Source organism: Paramormyrops kingsleyae, chromosome 1 (genome assembly GCF_048594095.1).
Source record: "Paramormyrops kingsleyae isolate MSU_618 chromosome 1, PKINGS_0.4, whole genome shotgun sequence".
Taxonomy (NCBI): Eukaryota; Metazoa; Chordata; class Actinopteri; order Osteoglossiformes; family Mormyridae; genus Paramormyrops; species Paramormyrops kingsleyae.
Window position 1 is genome coordinate 1393345 of NC_132797.1, and position 22042 is coordinate 1415386.

The 22042-nt window shown below is 45.9% G+C and overlaps 1 protein-coding gene across 18 annotated transcripts in view; it reads left to right on the forward strand.

The window, feature by feature from the left end:
* LOC111854608 (neuronal cell adhesion molecule) overlaps nt 1–22042 on the forward strand; it is a 77137-nt gene that overhangs the window by 24310 nt on the left and 30785 nt on the right. For 9 of the 18 annotated variants that reach the window (XM_023832713.2, XM_072712199.1, XM_023832717.2 and 6 more), the window contains 9 exons: nt 15053–15189; nt 15326–15467; nt 15590–15799; nt 16819–16836; nt 17380–17485; nt 17592–17785; nt 18177–18299; nt 20065–20235; nt 20567–20623. In XM_023832713.2, coding sequence (XP_023688481.1) covers nt 15706–15799; nt 16819–16836; nt 17380–17485; nt 17592–17785; nt 18177–18299; nt 20065–20235; nt 20567–20623 — 763 coding nt within the window. In that variant the 5' untranslated portion in view covers nt 15053–15189; nt 15326–15467; nt 15590–15705. The remainder of the gene's footprint in view (nt 1–15052; nt 15190–15325; nt 15468–15589; nt 15800–16818; nt 16837–17379; nt 17486–17591; nt 17786–18176; nt 18300–20064; nt 20236–20566; nt 20624–22042) is intronic. The other 9 variants (XM_072712099.1, XM_072712472.1, XM_023832724.2 and 6 more) reach the window with 3 other exon arrangements.

Below are 22042 nucleotides of genomic sequence, written 5' to 3' on the forward strand. Positions count from 1 at the left end.
CAAGCTAGCTGACAATGGCCTCTCTAATACGGCGGAAACCGAGAGCTGCACAAGCGTGACGCTTAGCAGAGAATGTCAGCCTTCTCCTGTGAGGGACCTCACAAGGCGTGCTGAGCTCTGAGATGCCAGCGCGAATGGGAGAGCAAAGCCTATACTCTAATAAATCCCCCGACAAAGGGGCAGGCCGAGACCAGGGCTAAGTGTGATTTATTAGTTGCGGGGTCACGCCCAAGAAGCTGTAGTTATTTAAGTCACAGTCAAGGCCATGATTTAAAGTCAACATATCCAAGTCAGTTCAGAAACGCAATTGGATCTGGAATGCTGCCTAAAATCGTAGATTTTATCGTAGCACTGTCGGTGATTTTGACTCTCACTGAAGTTCTTCGTCATCCAAATGACGCCCGCTGTGCTTTGGGCCGGGCCTTGGCCGCTGGTGTGTTGCCTGGTCTGCCTCTGAGCAGCTGGTTGTCATTTATAAGTGAGAGACGAGCTTCTGAAGCGCAGCGCTGACCTTGTTTCTGAGATGCGTTGTGATGGATGAAGGCCAGATCTGAGAGCACCTGTGGGGACGGCCGGTAAACGCAGCTGCTGGTCCTGCGGGGGACATGCTTCAGGGGCATTGTGGGTAGCCACACCACATCCATGTGATGTTTGTGGTGGTGACCACAAACCTCAACACAACTGACGGGAGATTAAATTCACTGTCTTATTTTGCTGCTGTGTATGAGATTGCTGTTTTAATGATTATTATTTTGCGTTCTGGTGCTTGTTCTGTTGTAATCTGGGATGTACACTGATCCTGGATGCCAGGACATACTGGCCAGTAAACCAGCATCCAGCATGCAGCATCCTGGATACCATCCCCTGCAAGACGGGAGGCCGTGGGCAGGGATGGGTCAGTCACATGACAGTGTCACATGACAGTGTCACATGACAGTGTCACATGACAGTGTCACATGACAGTGTCACATGACAGTGTCACATGACAGTGTCACATGACAGCATGTGTTTTAAGGGGTTTTTTCACCACGTGGTATTTGTCCTGTTACTTGTGAAATGATGATAATTCTGATTATTATGTCCAGAAAGACAGTAATAATGAATAGCATGATTATAAGGAATAAGACTAAATTGTACTGAGGCTGAAAGTCTTTCTGTGGTAAATTTACAGGTGAAATGTAGAAACAGTTTATCTTACCAGTGAGTATTTTATCAGTTGGATTGCTCTTTGGCCTGTCTGGGCCTGCATGCCACACTCATTAACAGATAAAGAGCAGAATGTCTTTTTTCCCTGTTTCTTGTACTCTTTCCCTAAACTTCATTCAACTTCGGAAGCTAAGTTAAAGACTAATTTCTCATGAGAACAAAATGATGAGCACGATGGCGCGGATTTACAATGTGGATGTTTGACTTTTGTCTGACTTTGACTCTTGTCGGCTTTCTTTGAGTTGTTTGCAGAACTTTGCATATGAAAACCTGAATTCTCACCCGGCCCCTGGGCGGCACGCTGCCCAATCGTCTCTGAAAGGCAGCGTTCCCCAGCATCTCCGCGCTTCTCCTTTCATGCTTCCCGTTCCCGTCTCTGGGAATCGGAAGACAATTAGCGGTGAGCGTGTTAGCCTAAATCCACTAGCGTGACTATGTGACCTAAGATATACACTCCGTCCCCTGCCCCGCTCTTCCCGGGACAGACCCCAGACCCACAGTACGGCGACAGATGGCAGCATGTTCGTAAACGTTCATTTACTCACTTTTCATATCAAAACGGGTTTCAGATCTGTTTTTAGACGCGACTTGGGTGTATGTCGACACAGTTAACTAGATTCCTCACTCAGAATAGCCCAGTCTGGGGGTCCCTGTCTGAAATGGGTTTGCCGGCGCTTTTAAAAGGCGATGAAGGAGAAATAATTTGCATTCACACGGTGTATCTGAATAGGACTCTGAGAGCCCCTTGGTCCTGCACGCCCCCCTGTAAGCGGCCCTCGGCCATTCAGAGCCTTCCTGCCTTTGAGTGGCGGCTTTTTCATCCAGTTAGAACGCTTGTCACTATCGATCAGCCGGGCCTCTTCGCGGCACTCAAGCGACAAACGAGGACAGTCCGTGTTAGCTGATGTTTACGGCCCGTGTTTGAATGCTCAAATGACTGGATTGTCGCTCTTTCCTGTTTTATCATGCAGTTGATGCACCCAGCCCCTTGGCGGTGCTACAGGGGGGTACTTAAGTGGGCTTCAGCGGGAACACAATGCAGCGTGCATTCTCCCACGTTTGGCGGCCGCCTCTCTCCCCAGCCTTGGGATGTGCCTGACCCTGCCAGCAGACTCTGTCTCCGAGACAAAGGATGCGGAATTGGGGGGGGGGGGGGGGGGGTGTCAGCAATCCACACAGGCACTACCCCTCTTTAGGGTGAAGGGGGAGGGGTTTTCCACCAGCATTCAGAGAGCTGCTCTGCTCTGGGTCTCTTTCTTCTCATTGTAAAGAAGGATCCTGTCGCAGTGAGCAGCAAAATGCTAATCACTTCATTATTTTTTTTAAGTTACACCTTAGCTATGTACTGGATGAACAGTGTGGAGCATGGGTGGATGGATTACGATTTTAGAACTACACAATATGTGTCCCAGTAAATCTAAAAGTATTTTGCGCAGCTTGTGTTATAGACAGGATGAAAAAATCAGCTTTTTTTCCAAAACCCAAAATAGCTAGAAATAACCCAGTTTATATGAAGATACCAGGAACTGTGGTGTTACAAAGGGGCACCGAAGCGGCCTGCAGCTCAGCTAGGACAGTGAGCTGCAGAGACCTCCACACACCAGCAGGGGGCAGTAATTACTTCCTGTTGTCCCAAAGGCCCCAGCACAAGTAACACAGATCAACTTCCTGCTTCCAGCTCCAAAAGCCCGTCACAGGCTCCACATCTCCCATGAGCTTCTCCCAGTTAAGGCAGCACGTTCGGGCGATTATGGGATGTCAGTGGTGCATCGAGGCCATGACAGGGTAAAGTGCACGGGCCTTTCACCAAAGCGATGTGTGCTCTCGTAACAGATGGTGAAACAGCTTGCATGGGGGAGTTTAAAACAGAAACAGTATCAGCGTGGGTCAGTGCCGTAAGTCGGCATCACCGGGAAACCCTCTCTTCGTTAAGGCCTTCAGCCTTCTCTGCTCATTAGGAGCTAGCCTGGCTCAAACGTCATCTCCTGATCGCTCCCCCCCAACACCACCCAACCCAAACATTCCTCCCCAGTCTTTAAAATAACCCAGAGGGGTGTGTCCTGCCAGTCTTTGCCGGGCAGGTAGGTGACATTTTGCTGATCTGTAGTCTCATAAACAAAAGGTCTGAATAGGCCGGCAGAGACAGTCAGCAGTTCACAAAGTCCCGGGGGAGAATGGCTGTTAATGCGAAGCCTGTGGGAAGGACAGGTCCCTGGGGAGCTCCAGACAGAGGGCTGATGTCACTTGTTTACTCAGCAGAGCTGCGCAGTTTGGTCTGCGGCTGGCATAACATCGCTGTGACAGGCGAGGAGGTGCCTGACGGTGCAAGTGCCGGATGTGGTAACTTAGGGGAAAAAATGGCTCCATTGTAGTCATACTCAGTGCCTTAACTACAGAAATGCATTTCGGCAGGGTCATCCTCGGTGCATTAACTACAGAAATGCATTTCAGCAGGGTCATCCTTGGTGCATTAACTACAGAGATGCATTTTGGGGGGGCCCTCCTCAGTGTCTTAACTACAGAAATGCATTTCGGCAGGGTCATCCTCGGTGCATTAACTACAGAAATGCATTTCGGCAGGGTCATCCTTGGTGCATTAACTACAGAGATGCATTTTGGGGGGGTCATCCTCGGTGCCTTAAATACAGAAATGCATTTTGGCAGGGTCATCCTCGGTGCATTAACTACAGAGATGCATTTTGGGGGGGCCTCCTCAGTGCATTAACTACAGAAATGCATTTCGGCAGGGTCATCCTTGGTGCATTAACGACAGAGATGCATTTTTTGGGGGGGCCTCCTCAGTGCCTTAAATACAGAAATGCATTTCGGCAGGGTCATCCTCGGTGCATTAATTACAGAAATGCATTTCGGCAGGGTCATCCTCTGTTCATTAACTACAGAGATGCATTTTGGAGGGGGGGGGCTCCTCAGTGCCTTAAATACAGAAATGCATTTCGGCAGGGTCATCCTCGGTGCATTAACTACAGAAATGCATTTTGGCAAGGTAATCTTTGGTGCGTTAACTACAGAAATGCATTTCGGCAGGGTCATCCTCAGTGCATTAACGACAGAGATGCATTTTTTGGAGGGGCTCCTCAGTGCCTTAAATACAGAAATGCATTTCAGCAGGGTCATCCTCAGTGCATTAACTACAGAGATGCATTTTGGGGGGGGAGGGGGGGGGCTCCTCAGTGCCCTAACTACAGAAATGCATTTCGGCAGGGTCATCCTCGGTGCATTAACTATAGAAATGCATTTGGGGGGGGGGCTTCTTGGTGCATTAACTACAGAGATGCATTTCGGCAGGGTCATCCTCAGTGCATTAACTATAGAAATGCATTTGGGGGGGGGGGGGTTTCTTGGTGCATTAACTACAGAGATGCATTTCGGCAGGGTCATCCTCGGTGCATTAACTATAGAATTGCATTGGGGGGGGGGGGGGTTTCTTGGTGCATTAACTACAGACATGCATTTTGGCAGGGTCATCCTCGGTGCATTAACTATAGAAATGCATTTGGGGGGGGGCGCTTCTCGGTGCATTAATTACAGAAATGCATTTTGGCAGGGTCATCCTCAGTGCATTAACTATAGAAATACATTTGGGGGGGGGGTTTCTTGGTGCATTAACTACAGAAATGCATTTTGGCAGGGTCATCCTCAGTGCATTAACGACAGAGATGCATTTTTTGGAGGGGCTCCTCAGTGCCTTAAATACAGAAATGCATTTCAGCAGGGTCATCCTCAGTGCATTAACTACAGAGATGCATTTTGGGGGGGGGGGGGGGCTCCTCAGTGCCCTAACTACAGAAATGCATTTCGGCAGGGTCATCCTCGGTGCATTAACTATAGAAATGCATTTGGGGGGGGGGGCTTCTTGGTGCATTAACTACAGAGATGCATTTCGGCAGGGTCATCCTCAGTGCATTAACTATAGAAATGCATTTGGGGGGGGGGGGGTTTCTTGGTGCATTAACTACAGAGATGCATTTCGGCAGGGTCATCCTCGGTGCATTAACTATAGAAATGCATTTGGGGGGGGGGGGGTTTCTTGGTGCATTAACTACAGAGATGCATTTCGGCAGGGTCATCCTCGGTGCAATAACTATAGAAATGCATTTGGGGGGTGGGGGCTTCTCGGTGCATTAACTACAGAGATGCATTTCGGCAGGGTCATCCTCGGTGCATTAACTATAGAAATGCATTTGGGGGGGGGGGGTTTCTTGGTGCATTAACTACAGAGATGCATTTCGGCAGGGTCATCCTCGGTGCAATAACTATAGAAATGCATTTGGGGGGTGGGGGCTTCTCGGTGCATTAACTACAGAAATGCATTTTGGCAGGGTCATCCTCAGTGCATTAACTACAGAGATGCATTTGGGGGGTGGGGGCTTCTCGGTGCATTAACTACAGAAATGCATTTCGGCAGGGTCATCCTCGGTGCAATAACTATAGAAATGCATTTGGGGGGTGGGGGCTTCTCGGTGCATTAACTATAGAAATGCATTTGGGGGGGGGGGGGGGGGGGTTTCTTGGTGCATTAACTACAGAAATGCATTTTGCATTTGCATCCATACCAGGCACAGACTAGCCATTGAGAAGACTGGCCTAATAACCCCCCCCCCCCCCCCCCCCGATCAAATTGGGGCTAATTCCCAGGCTGCTTTTGTTGCTGGGCCGCCCCCTGGTATCCACACTGCTTATCCAGCACAGGGTAGTGGGCCTGGAGTCTATCCCTGGAATCATAGGGACAAACTGGACAGGATTCCAGTCCATTGTAAAACACACTCACTCCCACTATTTACATGGTTTAATATACATACTATATAATGCTATATAATCTCCTAATTTGTATCTAATGAGTTTTTAAAATGAAAGAGGTTTTCTTTTTTGACCTAAAGAGGTCAAGCTAAAAACATCACTCTTTAACACACCAAGCCTCTTTAACACACCAAGCCTCTTTTACACACCAAGCCTCTTTAACACACCAAGTCTCTTTTACACACCAAGCCTCTTTAACACACCATGTCTCTTTAACACACCAAGCCTCTTTAACACACCATGTCTCTTTAACACACCAAGCCTCTTTTACACACCAATCCTCTTTAACACACCAAGCCTCTTTAACACACCAATCCTCTTTAACACACCATGCCTCTTTAACACACCAAGCCTCTTTTACACACCAATCCTCTTTTACACACCAATCCTCTTTAACACACCAAGCCTCTTTAACACACCAAGCCTCTTTAACACACCAAGCCTCTTTTACACACCAATCCTCTTTTACACACCAACCCTCTTTAACACACCATGTCTCTTTAACACACCAAGCCTCTTTTACACACCAAGCCTCTTTTACACACCAAGCCTATTTAACACACCAAGCCTCTTTTACACACCAACCCTCTTTAACACACCAAGCCTCTTTTACACACCAACCCTCTTTAACACACCAAGCCTCTTTTACACACCAAGCCTCTTTAACACACCATGTCTCTTTAACACACCAAGCCTCTTTTACACACCAAGCCTCTTTAACACACCATGTCTCTTTTACACACCATGTCTCTTTAACACACCAAGCCTCTTTAACACACCAAGCCTCTTTTACACACCAAGCCTCTTTAACACACCATGTCTCTTTAACACACCATGTCTCTTTTACACACCAAGCCTCTTTAACACACCATGCCTCTTTAACACACCAAGCCTCTTTTACACACCAATCCTCTTTAACACACCATGTCTCTTTAACACACCAAGCCTCTTTAACACACCATGTCTCTTTAACACACCATGTCTCTTTAACACACCAAGCCTCTTTAACACACCAAGCCTCTTTTACACACCAAGCCTCTTTAACACACCATGTCTCTTTAACACACCAATCCTCTTTAACACACCAAGCCTCTTTTACACACCAATCCTCTTTAACACATCATGTCTCTTTAACACACCAAGCCTCTTTAACACACCAAGCCTCTTTTACACACCAAGCCTCTTTAACACACCAAGTCTCTTTTACACACCAAGCCTCTTTAACACACCATGTCTCTTTAACACACCAAGCCTCTTTTACACACCATGTCTCTTTAACACACCAATCCTCTTTAACACACCAAGCCTCTTTTACACACCAATCCTCTTTAACACACCATGTCTCTTTTACACACCATGTCTCTTTAACACACCAAGCCTCTTTAACACACCAAGCCTCTTTTACACACCAAGCCTCTTTAACACACCAAGCCTCTTTAACACACCAATCCTCTTTAACACACCATGTCTCTTTTACACACCATGTCTCTTTAACACACCAAGCCTCTTTTACACACCAATCCTCTTTAACACACCAATCCTCTTTAACTTCAAAGCCTCTTTTACACACCAATCCTCTTTAACACACCAATCCTCTTTAACTTCAAAGCCTCTTTTACACACCAAGCCTTTTTCCCAGTGCCTCCAAGCACTCCTCAGCACACTGAAACTTTAGGGTTAAACCTCTCGCTCAGGGACAGACTCTTGTGTAAATTCCCCCGCTTGCACAGTTTACTTGAGAGATGACAGATATGTCTCTCCCTCTCTGCTTGGCGTTTCCATCACATCTGTCACATTTCAGAGACCAGGCTGTTGTCATGGAGACTGAGTCAGCCCCGCAGGTCCGGTCTTCATCATTTGGGGTTGTAACACTGAGGCTGTTGTCATGGAGACTGAGTCAGCCCCGCAGGTCCGGTCTTCGTCATTTGGGGTTGTAACACTGAGGCTGTTGTCCCAGAGCAGACATCAGAACAGGAAGCACATTCCTAAAGCCATCAGAGGGGGTCACCCTGCCTACTGTGACTGAGATGGACTGAGACGTATAGCTATGAGTCAGACACCAACAGAACACAGTGGACATGTGTTCCCTGCTTTCTGGTATGTGTATGGTGAGGGGGGGGGGGCACTATGGGTCATATGAAAAGTCTGAAGCTCATGAAAAAAGGCTGGGAGTGTTTTGAAGATAAAGCAAGGCGTCTGTTTTGGAAGAAGTTTCGGGAATCTCCAGGGACGGTTCCGGGAGGTCTCTAGCAGGGCAGCTGTGAGTTCCTTTGGAGTGTGCCCTCATGACGGGTCCCTGATGACCCCGTCCACGTCCCGTTTATGGATGCTGATGAGCGCCACTGCTTGTAGTGGAGTCAGTCCTGGGAGAATCCCCTCTTTGTTCCCTTACAGGCACCAGCCGCCGCTCCATGACCCCATGACCCCTGAGACTGGTCTGAGTCTCTACTGGGTATCCAAACTGTGGAACTCGCTGCGGATCCATGCTCCTGATCCATCAGCAGCTCGTCTCATTTCAGTCACCTCCCTGGGGAGCTACTCTTTTAAATTGCCCTAGTTATTATTGTCACCCCCTTTGGAACATTTCTCTGTGGTTTGGTCTGTCTGTTCTACCACTGTTCAGTCATTGCATTTGCTGTGCCCACTCAAAGAAGAAGGAATCAGCTTTTCAGGTATTTTTGTTTTCTCACAGGTTATGAAATTAACTTGGCACTCTTTACATGAAGTACTCGTATCTTGACTGTGTGGATGGAGTACTCACTTCCGCACTTTGTAGAAGAAGTACTCATCTCTCCAATCTGTCGGTAAAGTACTCACTTCTGCACTGTGTACCTGATGTACTCGTCTATCCCCTTTAAGGCTACAGTACTCATGTGTGCGCTGTATGGACCTAGCTGCAGTGAGAATGCAGTGGAAAGTGTTTCTTGTGGGGGTGGGTCGTCTTCTAAAGGCCACAGTACAGGCGGTCTGCCGTTCCTATGAATACTAAAAACCCAGCCTTTTTTAAACTCTTCTTCTGATTAGCATTTGTTGGGGTAGGATCCAGGGGCTTGTTTTGTGCGTGAATGGTGGGGGATGATGAGTGTTTTCACCAGCATGAAATTCTGCACTTCGACAGCCTTCCTTCTATCCCACTTAGAATGTGCGAGCAGGGAGAGAATGTGGCCATTAACCTGGGTGATTTCATCACGGGCAAAAGCCAGCCGCTATTACTGCAGTGTATGGCGTGGAGTCGGCTTTTGTGTGTCCGTGTAAGTTTGAGTAGCTCGATGTTTGTTTGGAAGGCAGCACAGATATAACCAGACTGCCTGACTGAAGACTTCATGAATAAGTGATGACGTTTCCCATAAGGCACTTGCGAAAGTAGGCTGCAGATTCTGGGCAGCCCATTAGCAGCGAGTCATGATGTACCTGTTAAACACACTGATTATCCATTACACCTCTCCCCCATCAAAGAGGACTGAAGAGGATTATGGGAAGCCCTGGGGTGCAGGGGCTCTGTAAAGGGTGCTGCTTGAATGGAGGTGCCCTGAACAGGACGTCAAGTGAAGCCAGGAAGTGGCTCAAAGCGAATCATCTCGGAAGCTAGCACCCCAGCCATGGAACGGCAGATGCAGATGGATGGCTTGTGCTTTGCAGATCGCAATCTGCTCTGGGAGGGACTAATCATGAAGATGTGATTAAAGGTCAGCAGAACATGGGATAAATCACAGAACCCCCAATCGGAGGAAGGGGGGGGTTGGGCAGAGGTAACCATGCCCAGGAAGTGGGAAGGGCCTGCCTGATTGGCTGATTGCTGGGGCCATATATCATCCCCAGCAGGCAGCCTTGTCAATTCAGGCAGAATTACATGGAGTTTTAGGTCCTTCGTTAGCTGGGCGTCCAGCCAGGGGTGCAGTAGGGGCATGGATACCCCAGCAGATTCAGGGAGCCCAGCACTTTACAGGGGCCCTACCCAGGGGCACAGTAGGGGCACGGATGCCCTGGCAGATTCAGGGGGCCCAGCACTTTACAGGGGCCCTACCCAGGGGCACAGTAGGGGCACGGATGCCCTGGCAGATTCAGGGGGCCCAGCACTTTACAGGGGCCCTACCCAGGGGCGCAGTAGGGGCACGGATACCCTGGCAGATTCAGGGGGCCCAGCACTTTACAGGGGTCCTTGAATGTGTTATAATTATACGTAAAATTTGGTGGGAGGAGCCAAGGCTATCAATGTAAATTATAAATTGTTCTTAGTAACTTGCCTGGAAAAAATAAAAGGTTAAATAAAAAGGTGACATTTTGTTAGGGGGCCCAGAATTTCGAGATAATACTCCACAACCTCCAACACTGGGCCGAGTCCCTTCACATGTTCTATGCCTGTCAAAGCTCCAGGCTGTCCTGAGCCCGTCAGAATCGAGCCCACTTATTGGCAGTATCAAGGAAAAGCAGAAAAGGCCCCCATGATCTGATTGGTTAATCACTGCCTTACCTTGAACATGATGGTTTCCATAACAGCTCATTAACTTTGTCTGTACTACTCATGGGAATTTACTGACGTTAAACAACATGTGGAAAGTCATGCCTCCCTCCACGGGACGCTGTATTTTTTGTTTTGTTTTCTACTCTATGAGTCGGTTGGACCAAAAGCATTTGCAGGGGTGGCATTAAGGACAGAGCCTAAATGGGGCCATTGTTTGGTTTTCCATGAGTTGTAATTGTATGGCCTGTTATGTCCAAGGGGGGTGTTTGGTGTGGTGGTACTGCCAAGGTTCCCGTTCAGTTGTGCACTGGAAGTTGGACCAATCAGTGGGATGGCATTAATGATGTGGGCGGGGCTCAGCCCTTGGCGATTGGCTTTCCCGTGCTGTCGTCCTTGCATCCTCTTCTTCCTTTCTTTTGTACTCTGGATTTTTAACCTAGAAAACACTCACTGTCATTACCCGATATCATGTTTCATTAATGCCTTATTAATCCTTAAGGTTCTGGCAGGTAGGTTACATGTGCACCTACATGTGACCCCTAGGAATATTCTCTGTTAAACAGGCCAGGTTAGAAGGTGAGTTCCGATCCCTGTATGTTATGGAGGACTAGCTTAGCCTTTGAGGGGGGGCGTATAGGGAATTAGAACTAGTTTTATTTTGTTCTTTCTTTTGGCACCATCTATCCTCCCTTCCCAAGTGATCGGTATCACGGTCCTCACTGGGATAACTGGTCTGTCTCGTACTGTAAATAAACTGTCTGTGACCCGTGATCTGTTTCAGTCTCCATGTGCGCTGTTTGGGTCACAGTGCAGCCAATAGGAAACTGCGAAACCACTCTTGGTCACCTCACTCATGCAGCCTTTTCCCCCGACCAAGACCAGAGGGTGAGCCACTTTGCTCCCATGACATATAATATGGATTCAATGAATTAATTAATAACTGTTAGAGAGAAGGTTATTCTGAAAATCCAAATGGTGTGCATTGTTCCCTGTAGTCCACTGATCAAAGCACACTTCACTAGATGTGCCTGTCTTGTTTAGTTTTAAAGTTATTAACCCATTCATGTATTGTCCCATTGCACATTATACGGACACATTCGAACATTAAAAAATTAATAAAAATTCGTACGTAAAGCAATCTGGGAAACAAATGGGAGTGCAACAGTCGCCATGAGCCCAAAATGCTAAACCACCATGTCATTATAGCTGAAAGGACCTATAATGTTAGTTATTAACATAATTTTACACAAATCATGAAATGGTTTGAAGCGCAAACAAAAATCAGTGGACATCGTTGTCTGTGTACTGGACATCACAATTCTGTCATTAAAAACGCTCCACCTTACCTCCGTTAAAAGTTATTAAAGCCAGAAAAATTGAATATCGAATATATGAGGCTAACTTAACCGCGGTGACATTTCCCTCAGGAAACACAAAAGCGAGCCAGTTGGCTGAAATAATTTCCATAAAACAGACAAAACATCACGTCTCACGCTCCGTTTAATTCACCCGGCGAAACTGTTTGATTGACACGACACAAACTTCCTCTGTATCGTACCTACCCTTTCCGTGCGATTCTCCGCTTGTAAATTTTTGTCAGTGATTGGTGAAAGTGTTTCGCGTATTGTAAATTTGTTTTCACAATTGTAATTTGGTTTTGGGACTGGTAAAAGTGTTTTGCATATTGTAAATTTGTTTTATTTGGTAAAAGTGTCTTGCATATTGTAAATTTGTTTTTATTTTTGTAATATTGTTTTATGAAATGTTAATTTGTTTTCATTAATTTGATTTGCCCTTCTCAGCCACCGTAAAAAACAGGGAAAAAAATCACGCATAACATAGTGACTGAAGTGTGCACAGGAGGTGGACTCACGCTTAGCTAAATAAAATTGTACTGAAGAACCAGCAGCTTCACTTCATCACTTTATCTTTGGTCAAAGTGAGGTGAGTGACGTTTGTTTGGATGAACAGGAAGTGAAACGCTTATTCAGTGAGATGAAGTTTATCTCACCATAATCCAAACGCAAATATAAGTTGGACGAGGATGTAGTGTAGCACTTGAATGTAAGGAACCCAGGAATTTAATCAGACCTTTGCATGGAATAAAGTGCATATGTGAAGATCCCATCCATCCGTCTTCCAGATGCTTATCCAGTACAGGATTTTTCCAGGAACTCTGCTAGCCTGATCCCTCTTTACATTCCCTGAATGTCCTTAATGCACTTCATGGCCCATTGAATAGCAGTCTTATTAGATTCTGGCTTTATTAGATGTTGTGTCGCTCCTGCTCCGGTCCTCATTACCCTGGACTTGGGCCGTCACTGGGAGAGTTTGCTAGATATAAATAAATGCATATATGTAGAAATGGCTACTGTGGACTTTCCTGTTTCAGCTTGTTTTGGTAGAGCAGTGCTTTGCAGCTGTGGACTCTGGGTACTTTATTCCTCATGTACTGTAGGCCGCTTTTGGAGGAGCGTGTGCCAGGCCAGTGCTCGGTGTTTGCGTTCCGTCTGTCTGGCATGCCCTCAGCCATCATTCTCAGCAGCCCGTCTCCTGCTGCCACAATCTAAAAGCAAACTATCACAAGCCACAGAAAGACAGAGAATGTGCTCGTTTGTATCGGCCAAGGGAATTAGCTGTGACTTTTTAATTTCTTCGGAGGGAAATAAGATGGCAAGTAACACTAAGTAACAGTGTTGGCAGGGTAAAGATAAATAGGCTTAAGTCAAGGATCTGGTGTCTTCTCTGAAGAGGAACAGACTTTGACACACAGTTTCATGAAACTTTTTTTTCGCTCCTTTGCGACAGCATGCGGCCTCCAGTAGAGCTTTTATGGCGTATCACCATCAGGATCTCGCCCCACTGATAACCAGTTTCCCGGCCAATCTGGAGTAGTCGTTTCTGCCCATGGCCCAGTCAGGGAAGACCAGTGGCCTCATGCTGACCACACGTGGTAGAGGGCTACTCCTTCTTCAGTTACACTTGGCTTTGAATGGCATTTTCGGGAAACACCCATTGAAGCTGCTGAAATTATGCAAATACAGTAGCTGAAAAGTCGGTATAATTTCCCTGGCAGTGGAAAGGGAGCCATCTTAACGAAAGAGAGAAAGACGCCTTGGCTTCTGGCACCTCTGACTGGCTTTTCCCTCATGACCGTACTTTCCATAGCTTGACAAACTGCATCCCTTCTGTCCATCTCTGCCTCTTTCTGGATTATCCAGTGCCACTGCTGCCTGCCAGCACTGCATTTCTGCTGGAATCTGATGGCCAGCTTCATTGGGAGAAATGATGTATATCTTTGGCATTATGGGCTGGAATGGTTGCCATAGAGAGAAGGGCTTGAGCCTGGAGCATTTTGAAACTGATTCTCCAAGAGCAGCTCCACCAAGCCTGATGTGTATCCATGGCAACCATACCAAGCAATGGCGATTGCTGTGTTTTATGGCCATTGTGGTATTTTGAATTTTTTGATAGCCCTCTAGCCCACTCTGCATATATTTGTGTGTGTGAATCATGTGGCTCAGTACATACTGCAGGCATGAAAAGGTTTGGATGCTGTATGGCTGGGCAGTAGAATGGAAAACGTGTGATCCAAACAATTTGGAATGTGCTGGGTTTGATGGGGGGGGCATCCACCTTCCGGGGATTTTCACACGCTGCAGTCTCTAGGCCTAGGGCTTACAGAGAAAAACATCTAGTCATCAGCTATTCTGTGGGTAAAAACATCCTGTTAATGAGAGAGGTCAGAGGAGACTGACTAGCTAATAGGAAGTCCACAAGTGCAAAAATAACAGCTCAGTACTACAGCGGTGTGCAGAAAGGCCTCTCTGAATGCGTAACTAGTCCAGCCTGCAAACGGCTCTGGAGACAAAAGGGGGTCAAACCCAAACCAGCCATGTGTACCTAGAATCCCTCGGGGTACCTCTGCATGTAGATATATATGTTATTGATCTCAGGAGGGATATATATGCATATATTTCAGTATAAATCCAAATATATCAGCATATAATTGTATAATTTGCATCTTTCTGTCCTGCTAAATAAAGTGATTTGAATGACTCCACACCCTGAAATGATTTAGTGTGCTGTGATGGAAACATAAACACATACACACCTTTCTATCCACTCAGGATGCACTTTGCTGAATGTTCCCGCATTTGTCTCCAGTGGCCTGATCTCCCCCCTCTGATATGCCCTGTGCTTTTTGAATAATTCATGCCGTTTCCATTTATCTCCATCTGCACTGTGAGCTTTTAAGGTGCCAAGGCTGCTTCAGCATCAAATGCTTTTGGAGCTTTTTTTAAAAAATGGAATCATTTTCATATTTGTCTAGAAATAATTTTTAGAAACTGACAAATTATGTCCATTAAAAAATCTGGATAATATCTAAGAAGTTAAAACTACATCTATGTAAAGTGGAGTTAGAACGCATTATTAGCATCTTACTTTTCAGATCAGTCGGATTATGTGCCACTTAAACACTGTTGTGTTGCCTAGGGAGACTGCAAATTGCCTTCCTGTGTCTCTGCACTGCACTGGTCCCTCCTTTGGTCTCCCCTGCTGCAGGATCACTGCCTTCCCGTGTCTCTGGGCTGGTCCCTCCACTGGTCTCCTCTGCTGCAGGATCACTGCCTTCCTGTGTCTCTGGGCTGGTCCCTCCCCTGGTCTCCTCTGCTGCAGGATCACTGCATCTCCAGTCACAGGTACTGCTGCAGGATCACTGCCTTCCCGTGTCTCTGCACTGCACTGGTCCCTCCCCTGGTCTCCTCTACTGCAGGATCACTGCCTTCCTGTGTCTCTGCACGGCACTGATCCCTCCCCTGGTCTCCTCTGCTGCAGGATCACTGCCTTCCTGTGTCTCTGCACTGCACTGGTCCCTCCCCTGGTCTCCCCTACTGCAGGATCACTGCCTTCCTGTGTCTCTGGGTTGGTCCCTCCCCTGGTCTCCCCTACTGCAGGATCACTGCATCTCCAGTCACAGGTACTGTAACCACTGAGCATGTGCCCAGTGAGCTTGTAACCAGAGTGGCTAGTTAACAGAGCCTGTTATCTTTCTCCTCCACGTCCCCAACCCTTCATTGCCCTCCCACCCCCATACTCTAGCTGGCTTTCTGAAGTGGAGGTGCCATTGATCTAAAGTGCTGCCTTGCTTGAGGAGGGAGGGGGGTAGGGACTTCGCTTCAGCCGGAGAGGGTGGGGTCTCAGCGATTACATCGGCGATGGAGAGTATATTGCAGTGCGTGCTGCATGTGAGCATCACAGTCCTCCTTCTCCTGGGTCACATGATCACAGCATTGGAAGTGCCTCTTGATCGTAAGTATGAGTACTATGCCAATCAAGTATGATTAAGTAATGAGTGTCAGTTATGGGTCATCAAGGTGGAGATCAAGATGAGACGAGAGATCCTCAAAGTCCCCAGTTCACTCTGCATCTGTCACGAATCCATATTCTAGATACTTCTATAACGCTGTCGTTAAGTGACAGAATGACTTTTGATGTTTGTTAGAGGTCATAAATAGAACGGTTGCCTTCAACCAATAAAATGCTGGAATCAGCAGGCAAATTAGGCTGCGTCAGGTCGGTCAGAGCCATTCCCAGAACCAGTCTGTCGATGGGGTTTGGACACGAAGAGGGAGGGAGGGAGGGTGAGCTTGCTGACGTGATGGAAATCTCTACTGCTGACTCCGTTCCCCCTGACCTAGCCAAGGAAACCTTGCCAGCTTCTCATCACACTCATTGTGGAGAGCCTAGCTTACCCCATCCCAAGAGTGTGTGTTCCACATGTCCATCTATCTACTCCTCATGCAGGTTCAGCAGGTTAGGATACTGTGTCTGTAATCGGAAGGTCACCAGTTGAAGTCCTGGGGGTAGCAGAGTGATTTCACTGCTGGGTCCTTGAACAAGATCCTTAGCCCTCAGGAGCTCAGGGATCGTCTGACCCTATTTTCTCAAAACTGCATGTCGGCTGTATAAATAACTGCTAAATATCTACCTTCCCTATGAGGCTTTATCAGTATAACTGAACACTCACTAATATTATCCTACTTAAGCATCTTGGCTGAGGTAATAAGGCACAGTAACCCGTCTGACTGTTCACAAAAGGCCCCAGTACCTCACCTTTCACCTTCACCACTGTGCGCACGGTTATACATGTCCAGCTGATGTCTGGATGCACCAGAAAATGGGCTCTGGAAAAAAGTGTCAATAAGGCTCACTTGAGCCATGCCTGAGGCAGGAAGCTAAGCACGACTGGCACAGCGTCTCCTCACCACTAACGTCTGGTTTTCTTCACTGCCTATCTGCTGCTTATCTGCTGATTCTTGGGGGAAAAGCTAAACTTCTGGAAGGACGTAAGTTGGGCTGTGCCTGCTGTGAGCGTAGCTTTGCTTTAAGGAGCGTCTGCACTTAAGCCGCTGCCTCTGCACGCTCTCTTTTGTCCTTGTGGATTTTTTCGTTGCTTTCGCCTGGATTTAAGTAGATTTGCATGTATAAAGGTTGTTTATTGTTCCTCATGTTTGTTCTTTTTTCACGTTATTGTCCTGATTATTGTTGTTGTTATTATTATTGTTGTTTTAATTATTCTTTGATTTTGTTTTGGCTTTGTTGTGTTTGCTTTCTGTTAGCACTACATTTCACGGTATAAATGATATCCGTGTGTGAGGTCAAGGTTAGATGAAGTTTGTGTAAAAGGTGTCATATTGTGCATGATGCTGATTATTGTTGTTTTCAGCTCTGGCTGTTCATCGCATTAGATTTGTTTGCAGATTAGCACTGTTTTAATAGATAAATACATGCTGTGTTTTGCTGTGTTCTGTTGATGTTGTCTGGTGTTGCGCTACATAAGGCTGCGTCAAGGTGTGCGCTCGTGTGTGACGCCACTCTCTCGAATTCAGTACCACAGCCTCCCACCATAACTCATCAGTCCCCGAAGGATTACATTGTCGACCCGCGGGAGAACATTGTGGTGCACTGCGAAGCCAAAGGGAAGCCTCATCCAAGGTTTGTGGAGCTTGAACCTTTTCCACGCAACACTTTCCCTGAGGGGCTCTTCTGTGAGATGAATCACCCAAAATTCTTGTTGACGAGACCCCTGTTCCACACGCAGCTTCTCGTGGACCAGGAATGGGACGCACTTCGACATTGACAAGGACCCCAAGGTGATGAAGAAGGCCGGCGCGGGGACACTGGTCATCGACATCAGTGGCGAGAAGGCCGAGGCCTACGAGGGCGTCTACCAGTGCACAGCCAGGAATGAGCACGGGGCTGCAGTGTCCAACAACATTGTCATCCGCCAGTCCAGTAAGAATGCACCATTCAATGGACTCTCCCCCCAGGCTGAATCACAGCCAAACACCCCTGAAAACACCTCTGTGCATCTCAGAACGCAGTGTCAGCCATGATTCCATCTTAAAAGTGATGCTGAGTCATGGACATACATGGTGCACATGTATTTCTCAAATCCTTCTCCACAAAGGAATTCATTCCTTTGTTTGCTCCTTATAATAGGTTCACCAATTTGTATTTAAAACAGGCTCCTAATTCCCACATCACCCTCTTTTTTTTGCCTGTCCTTGTTTTGTCTCTGCTGAGTAGCAGTGACTCGCTCTTCTTCTGCCATTGCTGTTTATGTATGCATAGCACCACCTAGTTGTGGTTTTGGGTCACTGTTTTTTCATGAACTCTCTGGCAGGGTCTCCCCTATGGGCAAAGGAGAGAATCGAGCCCATCGTCGCGCAGGAAGGTGTCTCTCTGGTTCTGCAGTGCCGGCCGCCTGCTGGCCTTCCCCCTCCTATCATCTTCTGGATGGACAACAGTAAGCTGTCATGGCAACCTGCTGTCATGGCAACCTGCCTCGGGGATGACCTTATGGAATGCAGGCGGGGGAGTCTCAGCATCCAGCCACATCAAGAGCTGCCCTGTCATTCGGGGGCCGTTGTTTGTTCATGTGTAATGTCTTGTCAGAAAACAATGCTATTCCAAGGTGGCTCATGTTGGGAAGTCTCTGGGGTACCACAGCTGGTTCTCTCCTGCTAGTTCTGTAGGTCTGGGTACAACTAGCTCTAAATCAAGTGCAATATGCCAGTCCCTGTTCCAAGTGTAGGACATGTAGACTGCCACATTATGTCCCCTAATTTTTGACCAATCCTATAAAATCACACACTGCGACCAGCTAAGTTTTGGGTAGAGAAAACAAACGATGTAGGTTCATCTCCTTTTCGCTAATCCATCCAAAACCGCATACTTACACAGTACATACTGAATTTCCTCAGAAGCATACTACTTGACTGTTAATGTAGTACATACTGTATCTATTTATGAGAAGAGTATGCTTGCATTCAAACATACTGCAGTCGCCATCTTGCGTATTACTTGACCCAGATGTTTTCCAATGACATAGCTTCACCACAGTGAAAGTTAAAAACTGTTAAAAATGATCAACAAAAACCTGACCTAGTCCTCTTATGTAACCAGGCATTGGTTTCTACTTAAATTTGTACAGAGATTGCAATTTTGCCACCATTTTGACAAATATTTCTGACTAAGGGACATTCTTTGCTGCTCCTGTGGCCTTGTAGGATAGTGTAGTGTCCATCAGTTTCACACTTCAGAATTTTGCAGAATGTAGTATGTCATCCAGGTACTATTAACATACTGCCTCATCCATACTGAGGATTTGGCAGAATGTAGTATGTCATCCATGTACTATTCACATACTGCCTCATCCATACTGAGGATTTGGCAGAATGTAGTATGTCATCCAGGTACTATTCACGTACTGCCTCATCCATACTGAGGATTTGGCAGAATGTAGTATGTCATCCAGGTACTATTCACGTACTGCCTCATCCATACTGAGGATTTGGCAGAATGTAGTATGTCATCCAGGTACTATTCACATACTGCCTCATCCATACTGAGGATTTGGCAGAATGTAGTATGTCATCCATGTACTATTCACATACTGCCTCATCCATACTGAGGATTTGGCAGAATGTAGTATGTCATCCAGGTACTATTCACGTACTGCCTCATCCATACTGAGGATTTGGCAGAATATAGTATGTTATCCGGGTACCGGTCGCGTACTGTCTCATCCATACTGAGGATTTGGGAGAATATAGTATGTTATCCAGTTACCGGTCACGTAGTGCCTCATCCATACTGAGGATTTGGCAGAATGTAGTATGTTATCCGGGTATCAGTCACGTACTGCTTCATCCATATGAGGATTTGGCACAATGCAGTATGTTAATGTCTGGGTACCATTTGCATACTGCCTCATCCATACTGAGTGTTTGGCAGAATGTAGTATGTCATCCGGGTACCGTTTGCGTACGGTCTCATCCATGCTTAGGATTTGGCAGAATGTATATTATCCGGGTACTGCTTGCATACTGCTCCATCCATACTGAGGATTTGGTAGCATGTAGTATGCCATCTGGATATTGTTCAACTACTTTCCCATCCATACTGAGGATTCAGAGATACTGCTCACGTCGCCTACTATATTTCATCTACTACATAGCAAACAAGAATGCGATTTAGGATGCACCCTATGTCTTCCATTTCTCCCTCAGATTTCCTGAGACTTCCCCAGAACAGCCGTGTCTCCCAAGCCCTGAATGGAGACCTGTATTTCTCAAACGTCCGGGCAGAAGACACTCGCAGCGACTATATCTGCTATGCACGTTTCCCGCACACACAGACCATTCAGCAGAAGCAGCCAATCACGGTCAGAGTACTCAATGGTAAGGGAAATTCAGTTCAATTGCGAACACAGACTTGCATGCTGCCACCACACAATAATTTTTTTTTTTTAAGGAAATGGCGGTTTCACATGACCATTATGTGGGTCTCTGGGCTCTGTCTCATTCATTTCTTCTTCAGGTGTTCAACATGTCAAGGAAAAAAATAAGAAATTCACTTACTGAGCAAGCAACAATGATGAAGTGTTCTTCCTTTTGTCTTCTTCTATTTTCGTGTTACTTCAGGACAATCCTGATGTTATAAATATGAAAGAATTTTTGCATCCCATTGAATGTTTTTAGAATGTTATCCGGATTTTCTGTTGTGTTACAGTGGATGCAATCAATGAGACAATGGCAGCTTTTTTGAATGACACTGATTTTTTTAGTGGTGAGTGCTGGCGCCCCCTAGTGTTTAAACCTGGGTTAACATGCTAGAAATTCACTGTAAAATTAACCAACCCTGTCTCATCTTTAACCAATAATGAAAAATAAATAACAAATAACATTTCTCTTTAATTAAGTATAAAGATTAACATTTCTTTTTGTATTTCCATGCTTTTTGTCAGTGTTGAAGCTTACAGGAGAAATGGACACTTGCTTAATATTTTGAAAACTGCATAATTTAATTTTCACTTTAGAAGATGTTGAATAGAATTTTATACATTTGGTCTCATATAAAAAAAAACATTTCCATTATCAAATTTAATTGAACAAAATAAATACACAAGTTGGTCCTTTTTAAACTGTCATAGATATTCTTCATGAAACTTTCGAGAGTTAGTAAAAGTTTGTGTGAAGAAACTTCATTTTCATTTCGGTCTGATAAAACAGTGGTTTGATTAGATCTCCAGTGCCTGGCTTCTTTGTGGATCCTCCTATGAACTCCTCAGTCCATAGAGCTGAAGGGGAGCATAGGAGTATTCAGAGACACCTGACTCTCCTTTCCTCTTGTTTCCTCTTTCGCTTATCCAGCTTTTCAAACATCCATTCCACGCCTGTACATTTTTACTGGGTTTGAATGAAATCTGTGTTATGTGGTCTTTTTCCCAAATTTTTTTAAGGATTCTAATAGGGCCCACTGTAAATGAGTACATTATCTAATAGGGCCTGCTGTAAATGAGTACATTATCTAATAGGGCCTGCTGTAAATGAGTACATTATCTAATAGGGCCCTCTGTAAATGAATACATTTTCTAATAGGGCCCGCTGTAAATGAGTACATTTTTAATAGGGCCCACTGTAAATGAGTACAGTTTTTAATAGGGCCCGCTGTAAATGAGTACATTATCTAACAGGGCCCGCTGTAAATGAGTACATTATCTAATAGGGCCTGCTGTAAATGAATACATTTTCTAATATGGCACGCTGTAAATGAGTACATTTTTTTATAGGGCCCGCTGTAAATGAGTACATTTTTTAATAGGGCCCGCTGTAAATGAGTACATTATCTAACAGGGCCCGCTGTAAATGAGTACATTATCTAATAGGGCCCGCTGTAAATGAGTACATTATCTAATAGGGCCTGCTGTAAATGAATACATTTTCTAATATGGCACGCTGTAAATGAGTACATTTTTTAATAGGGCCCGCTGTAAATGAGTACATTTTTTAATAGGGCCCGCTGTAAATGAGTACATTATCTAATAGGGCCCGCTGTAAATGAGTACATTTTTTAATAGGGCCCGCTGTAAATGAGTACATTATCTAATAGGGCCCGCTGTAAATGAGTACATTATCTAATAGGGCCTGCTGTAAATGAGTACATTTGTTAGTATGGAGCCAAAAATGCCCAGGAGAAGCTTTCCAG